The sequence below is a fragment of the Solanum dulcamara genome, chromosome 8, assembly GCF_947179165.1.
Source record: "Solanum dulcamara chromosome 8, daSolDulc1.2, whole genome shotgun sequence".
NCBI lineage: Eukaryota > Viridiplantae > Streptophyta > Magnoliopsida > Solanales > Solanaceae > Solanum > Solanum dulcamara.
This window is the reverse complement of record NC_077244.1, coordinates 79140470-79166952: the sequence shown is the minus strand read 5'-3', so window position 1 is coordinate 79166952 and position 26483 is coordinate 79140470. Positions and strand designations below refer to the sequence as shown.

The window sequence follows — 26483 nt, the reverse complement described above, 5'->3', positions numbered from 1 at the left end:
ATTAATATTACTCGACTGTTCTTCTTTAGACATTGATAGATGCACCTTATTAGGTATGAATAGATTGGGACTCCCTTGAGCTTGATGACTATTATTCGTGCACGTTTGAACTTTATTTACCCTTAATTACCCCTAAACCTGGCGATTTATTAGCCGTTAAGTTCAGTGGAGATCTACAGTATACAAATCACTGTTCTCTTTTTCCACTAATCTTTTGGCAGACAAATACAGCACACTTATTCTAATCATTTGCTTTCTTAGTAAGTAGTACCAGTGATGCTCTTCAATGGTGAGTGGGGAGGACTTAACTTTATATTCACTTATTTAAAATCTTTATTCTCATCGACTTGTAAAGGTGAATTCAGAATTTAACTTGAATTAAAGCCTTTAGATTCCTACTTTGCTACCATTGAACTCATCACACTTGATTATGAGTTCAAATTTTGTTGAACAATTGTAACTCTCACATATGCAAATAGAAGAACAAAACCACAACTAACCTGTTGGACTTTCCAATTTTCCATCCACATATCATAGTTATAATGACATGGGGGTTGTTCGAAATGTTCTCAAATTTATGGCTTACCAAAAATAATTTTCTGTAAAGATTTTTAGTACATGGAAGCTATGAATTTAGTGGCTTACGAGTACATGATGGCACAATCTCATCAGAGAAGAACAAGTCAAAAGATAAGATAATGAAATAATCTGCTTAACGATGCACAAAGTCTTCAAATTGCTAGCACGTACATGGCTGAACACACACCCCTACCCCAAAACAGAGTACTTAGTAGTAATTCGTATTCCCAATGATACATAGCAACACGTGGGGGTTGATAACTGGGATTGGGATACTAATACAAGTATAGAACTTGGGACTGTCACTCCGGGTAACCTACTACACAAGGCCTGATTAAACGAACAAGAAGGATTAATAGCATGAAGGTGAATGCTTGTCCTTCACCCTTGCAGAAGCTAATGTGAATTCCCATTGCTAACGTGCAGCATCTTCATTCATTATCCGAACAAAACCAGGCATGTCAAACCTTGGTCCAGCCACTGTTCGGTACATGTAAAGTTTATCAACAGAGCAGCTTTCTGTCTGCGTGTCAAGACGACCCATCTCATCTATAAGTTCAATATTAAGCCTAGGCATCTTCTGACTTAGCAGCTTACAGGCTCCGAAACTTACTGAACAAGAAGACATCCAAAGGGATCTCATTGTCTCCAGTTTTGCAGCATTAGCCAAAAGAGCCTCATCGCCAAAGGGGCAGTCTCTGATCTCTAGTTTTCTGAGGCTCTCACATCCAGAGAGCACATGGTGGAGGCCCAAATCACTATCCCCAGCAAAAGCGACGGAAAGCATCTCTAACTTTATAGCATGGATCCCAATGTACTCAAACACACGGTCAGTAAGAAGGCCAGAAAGAGAAAGTCGCCGCAACTCTTTGCATTGTTCCACAATTGCCCCAAAACCAGCATCAAGCGGTTCAAGAGTCAAGTAATCGGGAGTTCGAGGTTCCAAAACACACAAGCGAAAACAAATCATGTTAGGACAGTTTCTAGCAATAGTAACCAAAGCGGCATTTGTCATTTGGCGGCAGAAATATAAAACTGTTTGGAGCTTAGGACAGCCATCTGAGACAGCTACAAGGCCCTGCTCTGTCAGGGTAACATTTGGTTCTGGACCAAAGGGATCAGAAGGAAACACCCTAAGTTCTTGAAGGTCCTTACAGGAAGCGGCAAGCGCCTGGAGACCGGTATCTTCAATGTAGTCTAGTACCTGCAGTCACATTTATTCAAATTGAAATGTCTTAAACAGTAAGCAATTATACCAAGCTTGTAGCAAGAAAGATTTAAAAAACCACTGGTAGGAAATACTTCAAATGTCACAGGAAAAGAGAGAACAGATAAAAAGTTGTTAGCATAAAAGCATCTAAGTCAGATTGATAAATATGTCATATGACCATTGCGTATCAGAATTACACAACCAAAGAATCTATCTTCCAGATCCTAATTCATGTACTGGTCTATAACTTCCAACTTTCAGAAAAGGAGAATTGTTTTAGCCAACCTCATGAGTGGAAACTATCTGGAGCCTTGGGTCTTCCTTACCTGCATATCATGATTTTTATCCTAGATATCCTTGCCGTCAACAGAATTCACAAGACGATAAACAGGTAGAATTTTGTGTGCTTCTCTTATAATCCCTTGCCTTCAAGGCTAGATATCTTGCTCTTAAGTTATTAGAATGTTGTGACTGAAAACACAGGCAAGTACAAAAGTAAAAAGCAATCTGGAACATACCCACAATCTCTGCAAATTATGACACAGACTTATGAGCTTGTTAAGATCAGGGTTTTGAATAGTAGCATAGCTTAAATTCAATGAGGTGAGTCTGGAGCAAACTGGATATACAGCTGGAAGGTAAGCTGGCATGACATCCCAAAATCCAGACAAGCCTTCAAGTCTCTTGCAGCCTGAAAAAGCTTCTTCGAGGTTCGAGAAAACGTCAGACCGTACCTCAGAAGAGTAGGCACCTGTACCAAATTCAACCAATTGGGATGCATAACACAATAGGTCTGGAAGCTTCTCAAGGGGCACAGCTTGACTGAGCCGAAGCGTCTTCAAATTAGGAGAACAAGCAATCAGACGCTCCAGATCTGAGAAGCTGATCTCAGAACCCAAACAAGAAATGTTAAGTGACACCAGTGAAGTACAACCATCAGGAAAATGACTGAGCCAATCGCTACTTAGGTCCTCCACTTCACTTTCTCCCAAATCTAGTTCTCTCAGATTCCTGCAGCATAATGTGATTTGCATGAGTACTTTGCCATAATATAGTCTTATATCTTGGGAAATAATTTAGAGAATAAGTAATTAATGTTGGAGGGTAAATCAGAAAGAAAAAAAACTCATGGTCTTTTCTTGATATATTAAAAGTTGACAAGTAAAAGTTTAAAAGTGAAATTCTATTTTTGGAATAAAAAAATAATGGATAGGTAAAAGTGAATGAGGGAGTAACTAAAAGAGGATATTTTCTTTCAAGTCCTAACTGCATACTTAATCAAAGTAACCAAATTATACCCAATAACCAGAAAAGAACCTAAATTATTGAGCAAAAAGTTTTCACGGGCTGTGCAACAACAAACACAAAGTAAAAGCAAGTCCATCCTTATATATGCCCTTCAGAATCAACTGATAGCGGGATGCAAAAGGGAAAATTTGACAAGAGCAAGTAAAGGACCCCTTTTCTGTGCTCAATTATACAATAAAGCTTCCTTTTCTGCTCAACTAAACCCTAGGCACAAACATGAAACCTAACAAATTCTAACAGAACAATTAAAAAAAATTGAACTTTCCAGTAACGAAAGTGAGATCCATATAACCCACGGAGCAAGCAACATTTAACTAGTACAGAAAGATACGTATCACAATTCACAAAGTAAGTAGTCAAGATGGAGCAACACATAACCTGCAGTTAGCGGCAATAGCAGCAAGTCCATCCGTAGTAAACCCTTCACAAGACAACAAGACCAATACCTTGAAATGCTGAAATGAGGTGGAAATCAACTCCAATGATTCATCACTGACTACCATTCGCTTGAGTCTAATCTCCTCAAGCCAAGGATAAGAGGGAGACATTGCAGCAATCCAAGGTTGAAGATATGCACCCCAGCCCTCAGGAACCAGATTAAAGTCGGCAAAATGTGGCTTTCCTTTGAGTTTGAGAGATGTGAGTTGAGGGAAGCGTCTGATCATAATTTGGGGGCTAACGGCGTAGCAGTTTCCGATGAAGACACTTGTCCTACACCGCCTCTCGACGTCGTACCACGACTTAGATACCAAGGATACACTATTACGGTCCTTGTCTGAGGTTAAGAAGGAGAAGAGGTGCTTCAACACTTGTTCTGGGAATGAGTAGTGCGCCATTTTTGTCGTGTGTGTGGAGCTTCAGATCTGAAGTGGATGAAGAAGATGGCTGAGGTTTTATTGTTGGAAATGGATAGTTAAGTTAACCAGGGTTAAGTTTAGTTGTCGGTGGTTATCTCATTTACTCTTTTAATTTGAAAATATATGCGAGAATGAGTATATTGACATTAGTAGGGAGCAGATTAGGGATTAAACTCCAGATTAGTATAAAACCACGTACTAGTATCACCCTTACCTTCTTTCACTACACAAACTCCGACCTATATTTCTATTACTAAAACAAAAGCAAATATATTATATTATATTGCTCCATCACCTATTTCATTGACATGCTCGTTTAAAGGTCAAAAATCGTACTTTTTGATTTAATCTGTGATGAACAATTATACCATTTGGCCTAGTATATGTCGCGTGGTAAAAAGTTTAAAATAATAGTAAATGGAGCACGCATATAATGCTTTCCTACCTCTAATTCATTTTCCAAAAGAGGTTTGGCCTCTACTTTACCTTATCATGGAATTTGAAAATGATTCATTAGTACGTTATATTTATATTGCTTCCTCATATTATGCCAAAACTTTCTTCTCAAGTGTGTTAAATTAAATTACAAGGGAGTAGCACTATAAATTGTACAATATTGATGAGAAGACAGAGGCCTTTGCTCAAAGAGCAGGTATGTATTTCAACAAACGACCACAGCTCGTTAATATGGTTGAGGAAATTTATCGTGACCATCGGTTGTTAGCTGAGGGATATGATCAAATCAAATGGAAGTCTGCATTGCCCTTTCACAAAATATTCAGAGGAGAAATTGATCAGCTCTATGGAGAAATCCTATGACAGCTATTCAGAATCCTTTGAGTCTTCTGATCTATCAGAGATCGAGGATCCTGATAATGACGAAGAGGAAATCCAAATCCGACTAGAGAAGGTGAAAACAGAAGCATCAAGTGGCTTTAGCATTAAAACTGATCAAGTATTAAAGTTGAACGACTGAGTTCAACAAGAGCTTCTAATGCAGAAAGATGAAGAGAAAAGAGAGGTAATCAGACAGCTTTGTATAGCTTTGGATTTGCTCAAGGAGGAAAACAGCAAACTGAGGATGAGCGTTCCTATGGCTTCTCAAAATTTCATTGAGCTCATGGCATCAAAGAAAGGTTTTTTGAAGAGGCTCTTCAGCACATCTCCTAAATACTAAAAGCAACTAATTAAGCATGAGTATATTAGAATGGCATACCACTTCATTTGCTTAGGTAGTACTATACCTCAAAAATGATTCTTGATATTCTTTTTAGTATACGAAAATGGTCAGTATCATTTTGAATATTCTTTTGACAACTGAATCAAACAGAGAATGAAAAAGCTTAAATTTTTTTGACAAAGTGGAGTCATTGCTTCTTATTTGATACAAGAATGGTAAACATCTCCATTAACTTATCCCTAGGTGATTGTTTACTCTGATAAGCAAAAACAAAATCTGTAGTACATGATGGAGAAAAGAGGGGTGAAATTTTATAAAAACAATGAATTATACCAGAATCCAATCTGTACTAACAATGCAGCAGCCATTACACACCAAAGACCAGAATTGCACTAATAAATGATGCTAGAGGAATTGCAGAGTGAATTGGAAATGAGGCAGAAGGCTGAAATGGCATGAAAGGTCCAGGAGCAACCATAGCATCTGGATTTGGTGGGCTGAGACTTGAAGGTATAGTAGGCAGTGAAGAATCACTTGGAGCAAGCTCTGAGCCACCAGGTGAAGGAAACAGAGGAGTTATATCTGGAGATAGTGGAGGTGAAGATATTGGTGGATTTGGTAGCAATGCAGGTGCAGCTGAAATAGTTGAAGCTGGCATGCTAGCTAGAGAAGAAGAAAAAGATTGGCAAATCAAGAAAATCATGAGTGGAATCAAGAATGGCTTTGTGGAAGTGGAAGCCATTAATGGACACCCTTTTGACTATTCGTGGCACTGAAATAGTAAAGGTATTATCTTTGGTGACAGGAATGACATTATGATTGAAGGGTAGATTATCAAGAAGAATGTATTTAGTAAGAAGACAGCTTGGAATGTATTGGCAATGGGACAAGATTGGTTAATGCAAAATTTTGAGAAATCACATGAGGATGAATAGGAGCTTGTTTGTCCTTTTCCTTAGTGGTCTTTTGTTGCCATTCATAGTCTATGGAATTTTCTGTCTGACAAACCATTTTCAAAATTGTGTCTGGCATCCCCACCATCTTGAAATAAGTAACTTGAAAACTGTCACAACTTACCAAAGGTACTGGTTTTTGGGAGGATACAAATGGAAACTACCTACTTGCTATACAGATAATGTTAAAACTACTGTATTTGCATAGTCATTTCATTTTGATATTTAAATTGTTTCTGCAGGCGATTGTATAATTTGAAGTCTAAGCAAGCACGTTTAGGAATTTGGAATCTTATGTTGGTTGGAGTAAGGTGGGTCCATTCTACAGTTTGATGCCACAACGGTCCATGACATTGTGAGCTCATAGGAATGTGATATGTAAGCAAAGTGAATAATTACCCCATGTTATCTTATCTACCCTTCCATTTTTCTTTGTTCAAATAAAAACTTCTTGCTGCTGCCAAAAATAAATAACACAGAAGATACGAAAATGATTTAGAGGGCATTTGAATTTACTTATTTTAAGTAACTTTTGGCTTTTAAGTTTTTTTTTTTTAAAATGTGTTTGGAAAAGACAAAAAATGCTTTTAAACACTTACTTTTATCCAAAAAAAGGTACAAAAATAAGCTAAAATCACAAAAGTTGGGTATGACAAACTTATGACTTTTAACTTATAAGCTACTTAAAAAGAAATCAATCCAAACAGAATATGCTCCTGTCCTTTTAACAGGTTTCAGACCAAAGATTACTGTTTAGTGGTGAGAGACCAGGAATGGGGAGGGAAAACTGAAAGAACAAAAAAAAATCTTGCCTTTACTGAGTTATGTGAATGGTAACAAAACCTTCAAATCACTTCTAACTCTCAAAATTTCCTAAAAATTGATAATTACATTCTACACCTGTAAAAATAAACCTAGAAATGCTGCATACTTAATGTGCAGGGCAATGAACTTCCATTTCACCTAAAGGCAGTAGCCACCAGCACATTGTTTTCAATTGAACATTTTTTTTTCATCCATCAGTTGTATCATTTGCTACATAATTGTTGTTCACTTTGCTGGCCAATCTTGTTTCAAACCAAAGGAGGTAGCCAAGTAACCACTGCTGTGTAGAGTCACCATGCAGATTTTGCCTGGTTATCTGAGGTTTTCCCCCTGTCAAGTTTACAAATATGACGATAGATCTTTTGCTGCAAGAATAACCATCTTAGGCATGAAAAACTTTGAAAGAAAGGCTGACTTCAAGTAAGAATCAAGTATGTTAAGTGATCAAGCCCAAAGAAGCCCTTCATAGCAAAATTCCAAATTAGAAACTGGATTATCACAGTGATTGGTTGCTTCATTTTGTTCTATGGTGGAATCAACATATGGTCCCACAAGATCTGATGATCTTCCAGCTGGAATGCCGTAGTCTTTGAGAATACTAGCTGAGGCAGACACGGCTTCCTCCCTTTTCAGAACCACCAAAATGTTGTCTTCAAATTCAAACACTAAATATTTGCCCTTGGATGCTGCACAAATAGATAAATCTATAATTGCTCAGCTAAAGAGAAAAGAGAACTCAACTATGTATAATATCACTTACAATCTACAAGATGAGCCAAATGGTGAATGTTTTTAATTCGGGTGCCATTCAACTTCAAGACCTGCCAAGTACATTAAAAATTGAGACTTCATAGAAGCAGCATACAACAACTATGCCTCAATTCCAACCCAGTTGGGGTCTGCATATGAATCCACTTCATTGAAAAATCATATGTGACTTAATTTGAAGTTTGATGTTCACACTAATTATTGTTGACAATTCAACTGGTAGGAATATAAAATCAAAGTGAATATAAATAACTTACCTGCTCATTGCTCATATCCTCATACCCAATATTTACTTCATTTGCCAAGACCTACAAGCAAAATAAATCATCGAATGTGGCATTATCTTAGTGAATTAACCCCTCGGCATCATTTAGAGGTGACAAAATGGGTAAGCAAGTGATAAGGTATACTAGAACCCCAAGGGTGATAAATGGGCAGGCTAAAACTTATTTAACCATTTTGCCACCTCTATCACCACCCTTAGGTTAATGTGCCCAGTTCTGTTCCTCCACCATGGCCCAGGGATGGGTATGTCCTACTGTCGAGTCCAGTAATGAACAGAAGAAGGATAAATATTTTAGTCACTATATCCGTGAACTGATTTACAAAGGCCAAAACTTACTCCATACATACCTGAGATAGTACAATAATCTGCTCACCTTCGAACTTGGCCAAAGAGTATCGAGCCTTGGTCAATAGTTTTAGCTAATAAAATTAATAGAAAAAAATCAAGACAAGAAAGTATTTCTAATCATTGACTTATCAAAACAAAACAAAAAAGAAGTTTTAATCATTCTGAGCAATCATCATTTTGTCAAGACTTACCCCAATGCTATCTTCTTCTTCCCTGCCAAATAAAATATGAATGTTTTGTATCAGAGAGAGAACTCTTATACTAATATATATATACACACACACACTTGAAAACTAGCAAATTGCTAGCTCCATATAACAATATGAGGAATTATGGAAAATCTTACTCTATTAGTGGTTCGGATAGTGGTGTAAACACCAAGCCTGCAACTATTAGGTATGAAGGCTGACCACCTTCTATGTGATAAGGAACCTTCAGATGAGAGCAAACAGATCTATATAAATTAAAATGAGATTCAAGAGATTTGAACAAAAAGACCGAGGGTCAGCTAATATTTATTTTATACCAAATGCACACGTGGGTTCAAAACTGCTTGAACTTTCATAAATTCTCCCGCTCTTATAATACCAAGCTCAACTGAATCACCAGTGAATCTGAAAAGGAAAAAGATATTTGTAAGATATACAGTAGCATGTGCATACTTAATAAATCAACATGCAGGACCAACATTGGCATGGAAGATGGGGAGAGCTTGGAGTTTGACAATTAAGGATTCAGTGAAATATTAGCATTAGTTGATATCCATTTCAAGGTCACCAAGAAAATGGATCCACCAGGAGAAAAAAAAAAACTATTCAACCCTCACAGTATACAAAATGATAGCATTCCATGCTAGCTTTGGCAAATTTTAACTGAAGCAGAAACTAATGTGGAAAAGACAAAGGGGGAAGTGTTGTCTTGAAAATTGGTAATCATTACATGAACTAACAGTTCAGAGTTTGGCATTCAAACTGAACATTAAGTGCATAATGTTTGTCAAACGTAGCATCAAGTATGTAATGAAAAAAAATGTTTGCCACACATACTAGTGCCTTTTAATGCAAATTTAACTTCTTGAAAGTAATTAAACATTACTTTTGACTAATGAGATAGCGAAAAGCTATACGTTCACTTGATCGAAATGGCACTGTTCCTTCACATCCAACATGAACACCATCAAAGCTAACAATCACATCTCCCTGGAAAAATGTACCAAATATTATTCGACTTAGTGACATTACCAAACTAACATGCATATGAAACAATCATCCAAAGAAAATTTCTGTAGTAACTAACAACATAAGAATAGAAAAAAATCAAATAAGCTAATGCAGAAATAGGTCGGACTAACTAAACATGGTCAAAGATTCTGGCATACTCCTCTTTTCTCATTCATTAATTTAGTTATAGGATAATATCTCTATGTCCTAGCAACATGAATACTAGATGCCAACAGAATATTCATGTCATGCACATCTATGGTGCATGTTAATCAATGTTGTAAAAGTAGCAATTAATGAAAAGAATGTAAAATCGATAACTTGAGTCCCTAGTCCATATTCAATCAATCAATAACACCAAAATCCTAAACTAGTTGGACTGGGCGACATGAACCTTCCATATTCATTATGCTCTATTTCGAGGCACGTCCTCAGTGGATATTGTTTAAAAAAATTACCTGCTATAAAGGAGGGAGGAAGTCAACATAACTATATTAATAAATCACACTATTTTCTAAAAAGAACAGATTGTAATGACTAAATCAAGTTAATTGACACATATGGACAGAAAGAATGAAGCACACTCTGTTGAATAATGTAGATGCCTGGAAGCCATGAGCCCATGACTTCCAGGGATCTTCTGATGACAACAAAGACTTTTTATTTAGTTTCTCGTTGGTCACTACCCGGTCAAATCAAATATTATTTTCTTACGGTCCTTCCATTTGCAGGTAGCAGTTTAAGGGTACATATCTCAAAAACTTTGAACGTGAAACAAAATACCATTAAGCTGAGGCTCTCTGGCCTAGATTAACTGTCATTATCAGAACAGAGCTACTGCAGACATTGACAGTGGGGCAAAGAAATCAATGTGTAACAGTAAAATCAGCAGTAAAGAATATAAATACCTCTTTCACGACATTGCTAACGTCAGAAGTGGGCTCAACTTTCCGGACGAGTACACCCTATCAAACAAAAAAAAGCTGTATAAGAGGACGTCTAGAAGCATTATACAAGTAGTAAATTTTCCCCACAACCAACTGAGTAACAGCTACACATCTATGTCTCAAAACATGTTATTGCCAAGGTGGATTCAGTTGAATGAATTCAAAATGGGTTTGCTTTCACCTAGGACTAATTATTTTTCTTTTTCTTCAACTTTTTTCTGATAAGGCACAAAGTATTATTAGGAAAAAGCTAAACTGAATAACTGATAGATGCACTTGGTTGACTGCTGGTATTATTAGGAAGTAAGCATATGCACATTTACTTCCATGATATCTAATTTAAAGGAGTTGCCAACAGTAGAGACCAGAATGCTGAAGATATTAATGCTGCTTCATTCAGGATGACTTCCTCTTGAATAAAAATCAGTTAACTACTAAGAAGTTCACCACTGGTGTTTATCAAGAAGAGTTAGCTTTACTCAGCTCAAATCCATACCCAAATAAATTCAATTTTTCACATGCTTAAGCCTAAGGATGCCTTCCATATTTTCTTTAGATTGTTTCTCCGAATGTGTTCCTATGTATTCTAATTGATAGTTAAAAGTTTTTTTACTCAGCACACTTTTCCCTTGTATATATGACCAAAACCAAGGATTCAGCTGTGAAATTTGCTGAACTCCAGCCACAACACCCCCATCTCTCTATAGAATGATAGACACTGAATCATCCATTCTGTCTTTCACCCAAAGTACCTGTAGATGATGTACCCTTCTTTCTAGCATTAATAGAGTGGTCAAGGGATTGTACGCCGAAACAAGAACATAAAGACACAAAACAAGAGCTAAATGAAACTCACTCAATCTTGCACCCACACACACACCCAAAAAGAAAAACTTTCCTTCCATTTCCTAGTCTAGTCTGTTATCCATCATTTGTTCTTCGTCATCATTCACCATAACTTCAGCAAATCTGCCTCTTACATGATTCTGAAGATACAATCTTAATCTTCATATGGCCCTCTGATTTTTACATGGTTCATCACTGTTCAGTAAAATTCACCCGAACCAAAGTAATCTAGGTGAAACTGGGCCTCATCAGGAAAATGCAGTTTAAGAAAGAATGGAAAATGACTCCCAGTCAGCAAGATGTTTGGAAGGATGATTAGTTAAATTGTCAAATTCTAAGAGCACATATAAGCCAAAAGCGATAAGTTCGGATTTCTAACTTATGACTTTTGGCTTATTTTTATTATTTTGACTTAAAACCAAGTGCTTAAAAGCACTTTTTAATTTTATTCAAACACTTCAAAATTGCTTAAAAGTCATTTTAGCTTAAAAGCGCATAAAATAAGCCAATCCAAACAAGCTCTAAGTCTCTTGCTCCATATTTGAATGTATAGCTTAAGATATTGTACTTAAAATGCCAATTTCTATGAGCGGGAGTCTCGTGGTGAAGGAATTTCCACCCAAGAGTCTTTCTGGAGGTCAAAGACGGGGTTTCTATCTCATTGAATGGAGTTTGTGATTTTGTTTCTTCTGGGATTCAGTTTAGACAAAACTTAGAATTGAGATTGGCTTTGGCCTAAGTTCAAGGTATCACATTTTATCAGATGAAAAAGCTCCAGCAAAAAATTCATAAGCTTTTTTAAGCTCGTGAATTAGGATTTTATTCTGCAAAGGATTCATGAATTAGGAGTCCAGCTGTTCAGTGAGGGCTGGGATCAGCTTAGAGTACATTTCTCAATAGGATAATGTCCACCCAACCCATGTGAAGTATCTTAGGATAAGCAATACCATTATTTCTGTCGGCAGCAGCCAATTTTTTTATTGATCAATGAATTCACCAATTACACGCACAAAAAGGGAAAACAAAGTGGGGGGGAGGAGGAGGGGGGAGATGGGATGATGAACTACACAGAGAAAGACTTTCACTCTGAAGAGCAGACGCAAGGACTTTCATTCTGTATAGGTACATAAACAGACCTCGTTAGATGGCACTTTTAAGCAGGCACGTAGTGCTGGATTCTCCAATTTTTGCAACAACACCCCAAGGCAAGGAAAGCCTGAAAATATGATATAGTTAGAAACAGTACCCATATGATGGCTTTCTTATTTCAGTCCCCCTGCCACAACATAAGTCAATGTTGTGATTAAGGATAACATGGAAGCAAATAACATAAGCAAAATTTTTAGGCACCAACAAAAATCCGCGAACCCCTGTGCAGCCCACCCCTTATTTCCACGACTGGTAAACACATTAATAATGCCATTTTTTTAGTTCTTTCAGAAACACCTTATATTCTCCTTTTTCCTTTCACAGAACCAAGTGGTGTACGTGCTTCTTCCACATATGCCTTAATGTCACAGGCTGAGTTGCTCGGTGAAGCTTCCATTCGTTCAGCTGCCTTCTCATTAGCAAAACCAACCACCCTCTGGAGTTAAATGTTTCTCTTACTCTCTCTCTCCTATCAAGTATCATCATCACACAATAACAGATAGACATCATGACAAGCCAACAGGCGACAACAAAGATACTTGATTGACAAATGAGATAGGAGCAGGCGCAGTGATCAGTTGGTTAGATTCAAAATAAGCTTATATATGGAGTTTAGAACTGAGTATTTTTCAATAACATGCAACTCAAAAGTACGCCTTTTTTAGTTTACATTTGCATATTAATTGATTTTTCCAGCAACACAAGCGAACTCAAGAAATCCAAGCTTGATGCATATTTAAAAACAGATATGGAATTCAGACCAAACAAATTGAAACGAAGCTAATCTCGGAGATCAGTCAGTTGTCATAATCTTCAAGAAAACAAATAATCTTCGTTAAACTGTGCGATTGGAAACAAAATAGACTGTTTGCAAAGACCTAACCATATAGGTGACCTGAATGAGCAGATACTTCCACAAAAGGAGACAGACTCACCACAATACCTCCCATTCCTCTCGTAGTCTTCCAAAAAATGAGATACAACTGTAGTAGGTATTACATAACCAATATTTTCAGCATCATCTGATCTGTAAACCTACAGGAGTTGTTGTGTAAGCAATACCAATATGAAAGTAACACATAAAGTAAAAAAAAAATGACATGAGATTCTTGAAGAAGATCATAACTTTGTCAAACATAGTGGAGGAACAGTATGCTGATCATCATTGTTTTTAAGGCAAATGCACTAAAAAGTATTTATACCCTGAGGAGTTATTGAACTCATTCAGTAAATAGATCAAGCAAAATAAAAAAAGAAGTGTCAAATACAAAAAGTAATTTGAAGCACTGTTGATACAGCTCATGGCCATAAGCATATAACCACCCATAGTTGCCCCGGGTGATAGCATTATGGTTTGCCTTGGGGCGAGCTCTTAAGCTAGCCTCAGAATGTCTTTTAAAACAGATGAAAATAAAACAGCGATAATATAAACTACTACAATTATGTGATTAAGTAATCCTTTCAAACTAATTGCATTACAAAAGTTCCCTAAAAGAGAGGACTCTGTGTAAACTAAACTGGCAAGCCCAAAGAATCAAGAATCTGGTCACATGAATAACCATTATCCAAATTTGACAAGCAACTACCTGAAATGCCACTCCAATGCAATCTCCATCATCATTGAATGCAGGACCGCCACTATTACCTAAAAGCCTTGCCATTAGTAGCAGAAACTATATTAAAGCAAGAAAAAATACAACTATTGATCCGAGTATGTAAACATGGATAAGCTCTAATACAAGCTCGAGAAGAGTAAATTTCTACGGGCTGATATAAGAAGAATGGTTTTATTTCAACATCCATTTACCAGGATTTATTGCTGCATCTATTTGAATGCCCAGCAGCTCAGATGATCCATGAGCATATGATGTAACCTATTGACGAAGACCAATCTATGAGTTAGCACTTGTAATCAATACCTAGGAAATCAAAAATCAGGCTGTATCTATCACTAGTAGCAAAGGGAAGATTGTCTCATTTGTAACAATCGACTGTTCTCCAACCTATAGAACTGACTGGAATTTAAGCAAACAACTATATGCTTCAATACTCTTAACTGTAGCCACAACCTTAAAAAGTGGGATTTTAAGGGTGTAAATGGGTTTAAATGTAACAAAACAGAGGAAAACAATGACAATAACAAAGAATAATGATCTCTATAAAAGTACCTTGCATTTCCTTAAGGCAAATCAACATGCTTAATTGCAGGTCACTGATGGAAGATCAACATGCCCATTGACTATGTTATGCAATGGTTATTTTAATTTAGGATCATGAAACCTCATTAATACTTGATAAAACTCCTTTAAGTACAGATTCCTGTTTTCAGCAAGAGCATTTACAAAATTAGACGTTATAACTGTAAACAGTGCATGCATTGGCCAAGGTTGTGACTATCGTGCATTATTTAAGCAAGTTTCTTTTCGTAACACTATCCATTTATTAATCTGAATTCTAGCAATCATTACCCTTTAAGATTGAATAGATCATGACATGATGAGAACAATACCATTCATCAGTACACGAGAACAACAGGTTATAGTGTACCCAGGAAAAGACAAAGGACTGCATTGGTCAAAGAGTAACGATCTAAATTCATAGGGTAGGTAAAAACATCTACAGGTCACTCACTGTCAGGAAAGGAATAAACTAATACTATGAATGGTGAACATAAACAAACCTCAATTCTTGACACCACCCCCTTCGTCACAGATATTGTATCTCCTCCAAGTGGATAGCCAACTACAGTTACAGCATCCTGCAAAAGGAAAAGGACAAGCTTAATACATAATCTATATGCGTTTCATCAGATTCGGCAAGAGATAAGGGCTCTTTAATATGTCATGATTTTTATATTCCACGGACAAAAAGGCAACAAGATTATGTTATAGTAATCATAAGTCCAAAATTGGCTCTTCACCAAATTTCTTTCGAAGATTTTTATTGAAAATCAGTGACCGCGGCGGTCACTGCAAAGATGGTAGCGTTTGAACACTTGTATGAAGAGTTAGGGGCCAGAGGCGGGAACATGAAGTTGTACAGGCTTGCCAAGGCGTGAGAGGAAGACCCACAATCTGGACCAAGTGAAGTGCATCAAAGATGAGGAGGACAATGTATTGGTGGCAGATAAACTTATTCGACGTAGATGGAAGTCATACTTCCATAAACTCTTGAATGAAGAGGAGACCAAGAGTATTGTGTTGGGGGATCTGGAGCACTCAGAGAGTCATCGAGATTTTGGATATTGTAGGCGTATTAAGGTTGGGCTATGCATAAGATGAGCAGGGTTAGAGCGACCGGGATGGACAAGATCCCGGTGGAATTCTGGCAAAGCACGGGCAGAACGGGTCTGGGATGGCTAACTGAGGTCATTTTTAGGACGGTGAAGATGTTCGAGGAGTGGAACTGGAGCACTATAATCCCATTGTACAAGAACAAGGATGGTATTCAAAATTGAAATAACTAGTATAGGGGCATCAAGTTGTTGAGTCACACTATGAAAGTTTAGGAGAGGGTGATGGAGATGAGGGTGAGGGGGAAGGTTTCTATTTTGAGAACCAGTTCGATTTCATGCAAGAGCGATCGACTACGGAAGCCATTGGTGTAGCAGTATAGGGATAAAAAAAAGGACCTGCATATGGTGTTCATTGACCTAGAAAAAGCTTAAGATAAGTTCTGGGAGAGGTTTTATGGAGATGTTTGGAAACCAGAGATGTTCCAATCATGTACATTAGAGCTACTAAGGACATGTATGATGGAGCTCAGATCCGGATGAGGGTAGTGGGAGGAGACTCACTCACTTTCCAGTTGAGATAGGGTTGCATCAAGGATCGACTCTTAGCCCGTTTTTATTTGCTTTTGTGAAGGACGTTCGGACACGACACATTCAGGGGGGGTGCATGTTATTTGCTGATGATATTGTATTGATTGATGAGACGCATAGCTGGATTAATGAAAAACTAGAAGTGTGGAGACAAACCCTGGAATCTAAAGGTTTAAGACTAAGCAGGACCAAGATAGAGTTCGTGGAATGCAAGTTCAGCGATGTGCATCGTGTAGCTGACAGGAAAGTGAGGTTGGATTCTCAAGTCATCTCCAAGAAAGGGAGTTTCAAGCTAAGTTGCATTGACTTTTCACTTTTGATGCCGCACCCGTGTCGGTTTCTCCGAAAATACACTACTTTTGGAGAATTCGACATGCACCCGTTGACGTTTTGAAGAGTCCAAGTAACATAGATTTCACGTACCTAGGGTGTAACATCTCGAAAATTTCTATGCCAAGACTCGAACCATTCTTTTAGGCGTATAGGATCGAACTCGGTGACTTTTAGTTGTATATATGAGTTAGGGTCAATTCCTAAGTATTTTACGAGTATTAGATGTGTTTTAGGGTCATAAGGGATCTCTAACACCAAGCCGATTTCAAAGAATTTTTATCGGCTAAGTTTCCGAATAAGTTCGCATAAGGGTTAACTTCAAACGATCATATCTCCTAGAATATAACGAATTTGGTGGACCATAACCTATCAAATTAAAGGTCTTTGAGTCTCCTTTCCAACGCCATCAAGATTGCATTTTTTCGAGTTCGGAGTCAAAAGTTATGTTTGGTTGACCAGAGAGGTCCGCGACAAGTCCGCGTCGCGAACCTGCAGCGAACTTGGACAATTTTTCCAAATTTCATTTTTTTGTCGACCAGAAAGGTGAGCGACACGTCCGCGTCGCGGACTTGTCTAGTTTTCCAGATTTTGTAAGGACATTTTTGGAAAATTACCTAATATCTATATATACGAACTTGGACGCGTTTTGGGTCATTTCTTTTCAGTCTTTCACCTCCCCAAAACCCTAAACTTCATCCTCCTCTCTCTCAAATCATCCCCTTCAATTTTTTCTCTCAAACTCAAAGGATTCAAGGCTCCTCATAGAAGACCACGAATCAAACTTTCTTAAAAGCTTCAATCTAAGGTATGTGGGTTTTCATTAATGGGTTCTTCCACCCATGGAGCCCAAATGTTTTCTCAACTTAGTATATCAATTTTAAATGATGAAATCTTATGGGATTTTACATGATGGTTCCAAATGCACAGATTATGGTATATTTTAAGTTTATTTACTCCTATTGATATATATGTATATTGACTCTTAATTTCAAGTGATGAGTTTTTATGGATTTTCATACTACGATCCCAAATGCATAGATTCTTGAATATTTGAAGTTTATTTACCTATATTGACTTATGTTGATTCTTATTTACATGAAATGGATGGATTATCAATGTTCTTGTATGAAGGTTTGGAAGGTAGTTTTAAAGTGCATACGGTGGGTTGTTTTTAAGATGTTTGATTGGATGCATTCATATCACTCTCATGCATACAAGTATCCTTTAAATGTATTTGAAAGTCTTTTTGAAATGAACCCACCTAGTTTCTTATGGTAAAGTAAAGTTGAAATGAAGTTTGACTCCAATGAATGTTATGATGTAAATGTTTATGAAGGGGAGTCTTTATGAAATGATTGATTGATTAAAGGACTTCTTAGCCAAAGTAAGGTTTCAATGTGAAAGGACAATTCTCACATTGAATCAAATGAAGTGTTTAAGGCTATGATATGACATGTATGACATCCCTATTGGCCGTCAATGCTTTTGAATATTTTTCCAAAAAGGAAGGTCCGATTAGCATGGTACCCGGAATACCATCACTAATTGTAGACCTAATTTTCTTATAAATCAAGGTTCATTAGTAAAACGGTAAATAGGGCATGGCAGCCATGATGATATTATAAATCAAAGGTTTTAATGAGCTATTCCACCGATTGATGTTTTAAATGTTAAAGTTGCTATATTGATGTTCAAACGTTATTCCGTGGGATTTGACCTAGCACCGAATGTAGCATGTAGAAGGGGACTCGACCTAAGGGATCCTTAAGTAAAGTCTCATGTTGCATTAACTATGTACCATCATAGGAGCCCTTGTCGGCTAGGCCTTTGTAGCCACCAAATATTAAATAATTAAATGTAACCTGAATGGAGTTCTACCTAGCAAGTAGTCTCCCCGTGCCAACGTAGGGGCTTATGTTGGATTCCATGTAATAGCTCGCATGGTCTTAAATGTCGGTTATGGTTACTTTCCTACAAAATGAATATTTTAGGGTTTCATATGATGATGTCTAATTCATGCATTCACTTATGCATATTGCTTACTCATGTCTCTCTTATGTTCTTCATTTCATAGCATACTCACATACTTAGTACTAGGGCTGTACAGGACAAACCGATAAACCGCACCAAACCGATAAACCGAACCAAACCGGAAAAAAAACCCGACTAGTGGTTTGGTTTAACTTGGTTTGGTGTTTGAAAAAAAAACCCGACCATTATAGGATTGGTTTGGTTTTAACTAAAAAAAGTCAAACCGAACCCAAACCGACCCGATTATAGATATACTACTTTTAAATTATGTTATACATAAAAATATTTATTAAAATGTAATTTATAAATATTTTTAAATTTTTTTTCATAATTTTTGTTTTCTTTCTTACATTTAGATTTGGACTTGAGTAGCCCATCTATATAATATACAAAAAAAACTTATCTTATAAAGTTATATTATAAAGTTAAAACTTCAAACAGTGTTGTGCCTCCATCTTATATGTTAATATTTTATACTAAAACTCTTTTTAAGAAGCACTGCTCTGTGCTTTTTATTAGATACTATGAGAAATCCGAAAAAATCTGAAAAAACTCAAAAAACCCGAGAAATCCGAAAAACCCGAAAAAACCCGAAAAACCCGAGAAAAATTGATATTGAAAAACCCGACTTTTATTGGTTTGGTTTGGTTTATAGATTTAATAACACGACACAAATGGTTTGGTTTGGTTTGTAAAAAATCCGAACCAACCCGGTCCATGTACACCCCTACTTAGTACATTCAAAGTACTAACGTATACTTTTGCCTACACGATATCACCATGTAGGAACCGACGCCGCTCCTCGACCTCCTCCACGTGGCTAGCTCGAATTAGTTTGAAGATTGCTTGTGGTGAGTTCCCATGGTTCGGGAACATCTTTTTTATTCTAAGCTTATGTTATATAGAACACTAAGACTTTTATTAAGGCATTTCTTAACACTTATTTTGAGGGTGAGCTAGGGACATGTCTTAGCCCCTAGGGCTGGGCATAAAATACCGAAAACCGAATTACCGAACCGAACCGGCTATTTCGGTATTTTGGTATTCGGTAATTCGGTATTTCGGTTTGGTATTCGGTACCGAAATTGATATTTTGGTATTTTGGTTTCGGTATTCGGGATTTCCCGAATACCGAACTTTTTAAATTTTTTTTATTTTTTTTTTTACAAAAAAAACTGGAAAAAAAATTACCAAAAAATAAGAGTATAGTAAGAGGAAACTATCTCATTTTTTCATTTCCCTTACCATTTTTATTTCAACTTTCCCATGTTTACCGTATATTATATCATTATATGCACACTTACACGTACATTATGGATAACTGCTAAAATTTAATTCATGTACATGTAAAAATTATAAATTCTAATTTCAAATTTATGCAATTGATTAAGAATTCTAATTTCACTTTGCATGATTCCCACGTTAGTTATCTACATAAATTGTTTGGTAGTTACATTGAACACGAAAGATTCCAACTCTTTCATATCTTTGCAGGAACTAATTAATAATTAGTGCAGTGATGTAGAGTTTTTGGATAATTCAAAGAAAAACATATGTATAAAAATTATGTATGATATATTAGAGATTTTTGTTTTCACTCTTTTTCATTATTTTTATTACATGGTAATATTTTTTTTATTCTGTATCGATTCATAAATTATTTTCTCTTTATTTACGATGTATCATTTCTCCTCCGTAGAATGTGGCTTACAAGCAATTTCGATTTCGATATTCGGCAAGTTAAAATGCATATATTACTTAATTATGGTGTAGTAATAAAAATGTAAGTTAAGATATGTATTCTTTAGGTTAATGTAAATATTAAATGCGGATAAATTTTTATTGTATATTAACTATTAAAAAAATATGGTATTATCGAATACCGTACCGAACCGAAGTTTTATTTACCGATTACCGAATTACCGAACCGAAGTTTGAAAGTTCGGTATTTGGTATATACTTTGAATTACCGATTACCGAATTACCGAACCCGAACTTTGAAAATACCGAACCGAATACCGAACGCCCACCCCTATTAGCCCCTGCCAAGTCTTTAATGTAGAAGGTATGGTTGGACATAGAAAAAGATGTTATGTTGTCTTTGACTCTTATTAAATGTGAAGCCCCTTAGTCCCTACATCCCTTTTGTTTTCCGCTTGACTTGTTTATAATGCCAATGAAATGCTTAATGAATGCTAAGAGGCTTGGGTGAGGTACCTTCGAGTGTCTCATTCGTCGTGTCACGTCTAGGCCCTAGGCTTGGATCGTGACATAGGAGCTATTATCAAAGGCAATGGGGAGATTGACGAGGATGTATGACATCGCATTGGTGCGGGGAGGCTGGAATGGAGGGTAGCATTTGGTGTCTTATGTGATAAAAAGGTGCCAATGAGACTTAAAAGATAAGTTCTACAGAGCAATAGTTAGATTGACTTTGTTATATGGGGTGGAGTGTTGGCCAGTCAAGAATTTTCATATCCAGAAGATGAAAGTTGCAAAAATGAGGATGTTAAGATGAATGTGTAAGCTTACTAGGAGAGATACGGTCAGAAATGAAGATATTTGGGCCAAGGTAGAAATGACCTCTGATGGACAAGATATGGGAGGCTAGGTTGAGATGGTTCGGGCATGTTAAGAGAAGATGCATAGACGTCCCCTGTGAGAAGGTGTAAGAGGTTGACTCTGGAGGGCTTGAGGAGAGGTAGAGATAGGCCGATAAAAGTATTGGGGAGAGGTGATCGGGCAGGACATGGCAAGCCTGCAACATAAGGGTGAGGATTCGGGTAGAAAGCTAGTAGTAAATAGGTTTGCATCGGGTCTCTCCGGCTAGTGGTATTAGTATTATTTTCAATATTTTTATTATTTTACTATTTGCATGTTTCTCACTCTCAGTTTCTTATTACTACTTGTAGTCTCGTATGCTTCTATTTTCTTACTATTGTCTTTTTCTTTCTTTGAGCCTAGGCTTTTCCGAAAACAACACGTCTACCTGACAAGGTAGAGGTAAGATCTGGGTACACTCTACCCTCCCCAAACCCCCCAAACCCCATTTGTGTGACTATATTGGGTATGTTGTTGTATTTTTCCTAAGAATAAATGTAGAATAAATGTAACATTCTTTCTTTGAAGGTATAATCCCACTGAAGAAATAGCTAAGCATTTACTTGGATATCAATCGTTGAAGCTTAACATCAAATGCGAAGCTGCCACACAACTAAAGAATTCGGATAATCATACATATCATAGACAAATCTCAACTCAAGGATAGGACATACACAAACTTAATTTATCCAAGATCAAGTGCAATTGACTAATATAGCAAGCACACATCAATTAGATAGGTGGGAACTTTATTCAGTATGAACACTTGCACAGGGTGTTGTTGGCTCATCCCAATTTCTTTGACAAATTTAGACCAACATGAAAATGAGAAAGCATGTCTTCAGGGGAAAAAACATACATAAAGTTTCCCATAGGACAGCTTTTTTTAAAATGGAATTGACAAATAAGAAGTACCTGCAGACGAGGCAACCGTCCAAAACTAAGAGGCTCAGCTCCCTCCCAGAATTCCTTGCTTTCCACAGATAGCAAAGCTATGTCACACGCTACCCCTCTAGCTAGAACCTACATGTCGTACATGATGAGAATTTAGCACCACATAATTAGGTTAGTTTGGTCTAAATTGTCAACCTACCTCACCAAAGTTGCACCCTTAAAACTACTATTTATAATACTAGAATGATTTCTAAGTGATGCCGGCATTCAACACTTATCATGAAAAGCATACCTTAGCAACATATTTCGTGTCATCTCCCCTTTTCTTCACTTTGACCTGCCACCAAAAATATTAATTGAGCTAAAACCAGCATTTGACAGGCAGACGGAGTAGAAAATGTAGTTGACTCATTTGGGTGATAGACTATGTATATATTTATGAAGAGTGTGTCATAAAAGTACGGGTGGAAATGTGGGGATAGATATTATCCCAAAAACACGATCAATTGATTAGTGATTATAATGGACTTGGATTAGCTAATATGGACTGCCGCTGATCAATTCTTTATGGGTAAGGTTGGATCGGAAATAAGCTAGATAATTAAAAATAAGTTTCTTTGAAGGAAAAGATGCATTTTCTATCCTTCTTTTTTATTATTTTGCAGAATGCCAACCAAAGTTTCTTTGCCTTTCACTTTGCCATCCACATTTACAAAAATGAGGGTAAAAGAGCCACTTACCTTTCTGTTTCTAGTTTCTTATCTGAGAAGTCATAAAGCCTTGTCCAGATAATTTGGAAAAATGTGGGCACAAATCTTTAGTCTCTCCTTCCAACTAGGTTTCACCGATGAAAGGGTCAGGATGACAAAGTGCAATAAATTTCAATAGTTGGACGTGGAGTCCGATCCTAAAATTGTGGATGGCATAGTGCAAAGCCATAAAAAATATGGATGGCAAAGTTCAAATTTACCTTTTCTCTATACTCCTTCCAAGCTGTTATTAATCATTTATGAAATAAAATAAATCTGACCTCCTTCACCCTTTTTAGAAAGTAAAAAATAAAACATTTTTTTCATAAATGTAGCAATGCATGTTTTCTCGGGCCAGTGTGGAAGTCCAGCTTTGGTTTGATAGACCATGTTTTAGATGACTAAGATACATTGTTCACAATGGGAGGGAAAGATCAAATTCGTATACACACACCTGAAGGTTCATAAAATAACCTAAAATTATAATGATATACTTGGTCTGATTATTGGTTGGCACCAAATTGTTTTAGAGATATCCTTTTATTTAATTTAGAGGAGAGGGGCATAATAATAAGAATTTTTATACTTATAAAGGGAAGATTAAAACCTCAGAGGTACCTGTGTATCATGTTCAACACAATGCGCATTAGTCAAGAGCTTCCCATCACCAATCATGAAAGCACTGTATGAATCAAACTAAAGTCAGACTTGTAGGCTATCCCCCCCCACCACCACCACCACTACCACCTTACAAGGATCAGCCAACCAGACATAGTAGACAATATCAGAAAATAAACGCATTACAGAACTACTTTTTTTATTTTAAAAAAAAAAAAGTAAATAACGCATTAGAGAACTACTATTCATAGGAAATTTGCAGTTTTCCATAATTTATTAAGTAGATAGAAACGAGGAAGAGCATACCTTCCAGTACTTGTAAACTGTCTTTGTTTCTGCCAAGGAAGGGAATAATCTGGAGCAGTATGTGTACAGTAAACCTTGAAGCAAACAACAAGGAATGGAGGAAAATGAGTAAACATTATTAAAACTACATGCAATCCATTTAAAAGCCATTCACAAGTGCACTTGCAGAAATGTTGAAAGCAATTTTGACGGACCTATTGACACCAAAAGTGAAACTGGGTAAGATAGACTATCAATCAGGGTGTACACCATTCTAAGTGCTGCATAAGTATATTTGAAGTATATTTTTTATTATCACCAAACAATAAGAAAATAATTTCACGTGGGACAGGGACAACAAAAATTTAAATTCCCAGTGACACAACTGTTGGTTCAAAACTTTAGAGATGCATGAGGTTATTTCACGAATTTCCGTTTCTAAGTAGCTAAGGATAAGATGAGTAATGGAGTTGATAGTTTCCAGGGATCCCCTTTTACTGAAATTTCATGATTCAAATGATCTACACCTTCACCTTGAGATTTGAAGATGAGGCATCCAAACAAATTGGCTTAATCAGAACATTGCTATGCATTAAAATATATTCACCTTCACAACAGCATTAAGAAAAACTGCATCTTGAATGCTACCAGTTTCTACCTGGAAAAGAAAACCAACTTAGGTTCAGTGGCGTAGAACAATTGAAAACAACATTTTTTGTCACATAATAGAGTCAAAGAACTTGTAATGTATAAGTGCACTGTGTTTTTCAACTAAATGCACCATCCGGAAAAAAGTTACTGGGTTCCCGGATACCCATAACTGACACTGTAAGTCCGCCGCTATTGCTAGGGTAACTTATTTAAAACCATAGATCCATCTCAGTCATGCACCCATTTATGCAAAATTAATGTGTGCACATGACAACATCATGATATAAAAATTACAAAGGGATAGAAAAGTGAAAAAGTGCAAGCCCTTCATGTTCTTCTCCCCCCACCACCACCCCACCACCACCCACTCCACACCCACACAGAGTCACAGGATAACCTCCTTTTCCCTTGTTCTGTATATTTCTCAACAACAAGAAATAAACCAATCACCTAAATAAATGACAGAAGCAGTTGTGTTTCTTACCTGCTGGTCCTTTGAATCTAACAGAACTCCTTTCCCTTTTTTCTGCAGTCCAAATGATTTAATTGCTGTCAATTGAGATCGTCCTGTTTCACTTGTACTGCTCCTGCCATCTGCATTTGCAAAAGGCCCTTCATTTTTTGATCTCCGTGAAAACTTCTGTTTACCAGCTTCTTTCTGAATTCATGGCTTTGCTTGTTTAATAGAAGTTTTAGTCATAAACAAGAAGGAAATACGTTTTCCCTAAATTGGAAGAAAGGAATATGACTAGCTCCAATGAGCATAACCATAAGAACACCCAGTGCAGATAACAACGATTCAAATTGAATCATGTTTCAAGGACCAACAAGAAAAGGTGATTTCTTTGTAAGAGATAGTTAGATTTTAAGCTTGTAGTGGATGTCTCCTTCACAAAATACTTCTTTCAATCTTTATCAAGTAACAAAACCAGTAAACAACAAAAGTTATGCTTTCAATTTATCTTAAATCCTATTTTCAGGGGACATTTATTATCTCATTTGGATAATTTATAGCATGCAAGAGGTTAAATGAGTGAATACAAGCAAAAATATACACAATACATTATTTGGCACTACAAAATTGATGTCACTCTTGTTTATGAAATGGACCTTGAGCCTAAGTCAACCCTAAAGGCTAGCTCAAGAGGAGAGGGATTACCCAAGCCATATAAGAGACTGCCCATCCCCTTCCACCATCGATGTGGGTCTTCTTCACACACACACCTCATACCAATGGTTGGACATCTGGATCATGGGCAATTTAATATGGGTCCATAACATCGAGAAACGAGAATTGGGATGAATCGTGCTCAAATACCATGTTAAACAAATGGAACTCAATCCCAAAAACTAGGTCATGAGGTGAACATTTTTGTAACACCATATAAGGAGACCAACACACTCCACAACATTTCTCTAACACCATATAAGGAGACCAACACACTCCACCGATATGGGACTCAACCCAAGTCTACTTTTTCATATTTTCCCACTTGAATAACATTGTTTTGCTTCATCAAAGTAAATACTTTGACAATTCGGGACCAGATTTTAATAATTTAAAATAAGGAGAAAGACAATAGAAAAGTTCCACTCTTGGGCCAAGAAAAGAAGAAACAAATAGGCGTTTGAGCTCAATCTGGCCCATTTCATTGACATACTAACTCTTTAAAGGGAAGTATTGTTGTTGGAGCAATAAAGATAGTAATTGAAAACTAGAAATAATCCAATAAGAAGTAGAGTGTTAGTTAATTTTACCTGTGGAGGAGACTTGTTGAGAACTTTTCTGTTATGGTTTTGATATTGGGAATCCGGTTTAGGAATGAAGAAAGAAGAGGGTCTTAAGGATGTAAGAGAGCATCCGCCGGTGGAGGTGAGCACCGAGAACCAGCTGTTTGCGGCTGCCACTGCCATTCTCCTGAGTTTCCCTTTCCCTTCCCCTTTCCCTTATCCTTTAATGACTAATCCCTGCTGCTAATGCTAATGTAAATAAATACGCCTTTTTTATTACATATTATTATT

General features: G+C 36.8%; 3 protein-coding genes and 1 pseudogene across 5 annotated transcripts; 1 reads left to right on the top strand and 3 right to left on the bottom strand.

The window, feature by feature from the left end:
- Positions 1-683: 683 nt before the first annotated feature.
- LOC129899023 (protein TRANSPORT INHIBITOR RESPONSE 1-like) lies at positions 684-4213 on the bottom strand. The gene is made up of 3 exons (XM_055973771.1): positions 3476-4213; positions 2308-2800; positions 684-1783 (listed from the first exon to the last, which is right to left on the bottom strand). The coding sequence occupies exons 1-3, from the start codon at positions 3931-3933 to the stop codon at positions 995-997; spliced, it is 1740 nt and encodes a 579-aa protein (XP_055829746.1). The 5' UTR covers positions 3934-4213; the 3' UTR covers positions 684-994.
- Positions 3979-5238, top strand: LOC129900226 (protein NETWORKED 3A-like; annotated as a pseudogene).
- Positions 5239-5316: 78 nt separating this feature from the next.
- On the bottom strand, positions 5317-6142 carry LOC129899026 (classical arabinogalactan protein 26-like). The gene has a single exon (XM_055973774.1). The coding sequence runs from the start codon at positions 5874-5876 to the stop codon at positions 5502-5504; it is 375 nt and encodes a 124-aa protein (XP_055829749.1). The 5' UTR covers positions 5877-6142; the 3' UTR covers positions 5317-5501.
- Positions 6143-6875: 733 nt separating this feature from the next.
- LOC129900447 (protease Do-like 2, chloroplastic) lies at positions 6876-26441 on the bottom strand. Of its 3 annotated transcripts, none has more exons than XM_055975420.1 (21): positions 26220-26438; positions 24946-25119; positions 24418-24468; positions 23832-23905; positions 23526-23589; positions 22451-22495; positions 22180-22287; positions 15157-15234; positions 14284-14350; positions 14063-14121; positions 13412-13511; positions 12464-12543; positions 10443-10499; positions 9410-9513; positions 8841-8928; positions 8661-8746; positions 8506-8527; positions 8314-8385; positions 7938-7988; positions 7673-7733; positions 6876-7598 (listed from the first exon to the last, which is right to left on the bottom strand). In XM_055975420.1, the coding sequence occupies exons 1-21, from the start codon at positions 26373-26375 to the stop codon at positions 7357-7359; spliced, it is 1839 nt and encodes a 612-aa protein (XP_055831395.1). In that variant the 5' UTR covers positions 26376-26438; the 3' UTR covers positions 6876-7356. The 3 variants fall into 3 exon arrangements, 1 of the variants encoding a protein (XP_055831395.1); XR_008769617.1 differs by having other exon boundaries at positions 7522-7598; positions 8340-8385; positions 26220-26441; XR_008769616.1 differs by lacking the exon at positions 6876-7598 and having other exon boundaries at positions 7938-8218; positions 26220-26441.
- Between the last annotated feature and the right edge of the window lie 42 nt (positions 26442-26483).

Bases quoted from the DNA above. Each gene is read 5' to 3' on its own strand.
- LOC129899026 (XM_055973774.1), bottom strand. From the start codon at position 5,876: ATGGCTTCCACTTCCACAAAGCCATTCTTGATTCCACTCATGATTTTC.
- LOC129900447 (XM_055975420.1), bottom strand. From the start codon at position 26,375: ATGGCAGTGGCAGCCGCAAACAGCTGGTTCTCGGTGCTCACCTCCACC. The intron at 25,120-26,219 runs GTAAAATTAACT...CCATGAATTCAG, and splicing joins TCAACAAGTCTCCTCCACAG to AAAGAAGCTGGTAAACAGAA. The intron at 23,590-23,831 runs GTATGCTCTTCC...TGATTCATACAG, and splicing joins CAGTTTACAAGTACTGGAAG to TGCTTTCATGATTGGTGATG.
- LOC129899023 (XM_055973771.1), bottom strand. From the start codon at position 3,933: ATGGCGCACTACTCATTCCCAGAACAAGTGTTGAAGCACCTCTTCTCC. The intron at 2,801-3,475 runs GTTATGTGTTGC...ATTATGCTGCAG, and splicing joins GCTATTGCCGCTAACTGCAG to GAATCTGAGAGAACTAGATT. The intron at 1,784-2,307 runs GTATGTTCCAGA...ATGTGACTGCAG, and splicing joins ATAATTTGCAGAGATTGTGG to GTACTAGACTACATTGAAGA.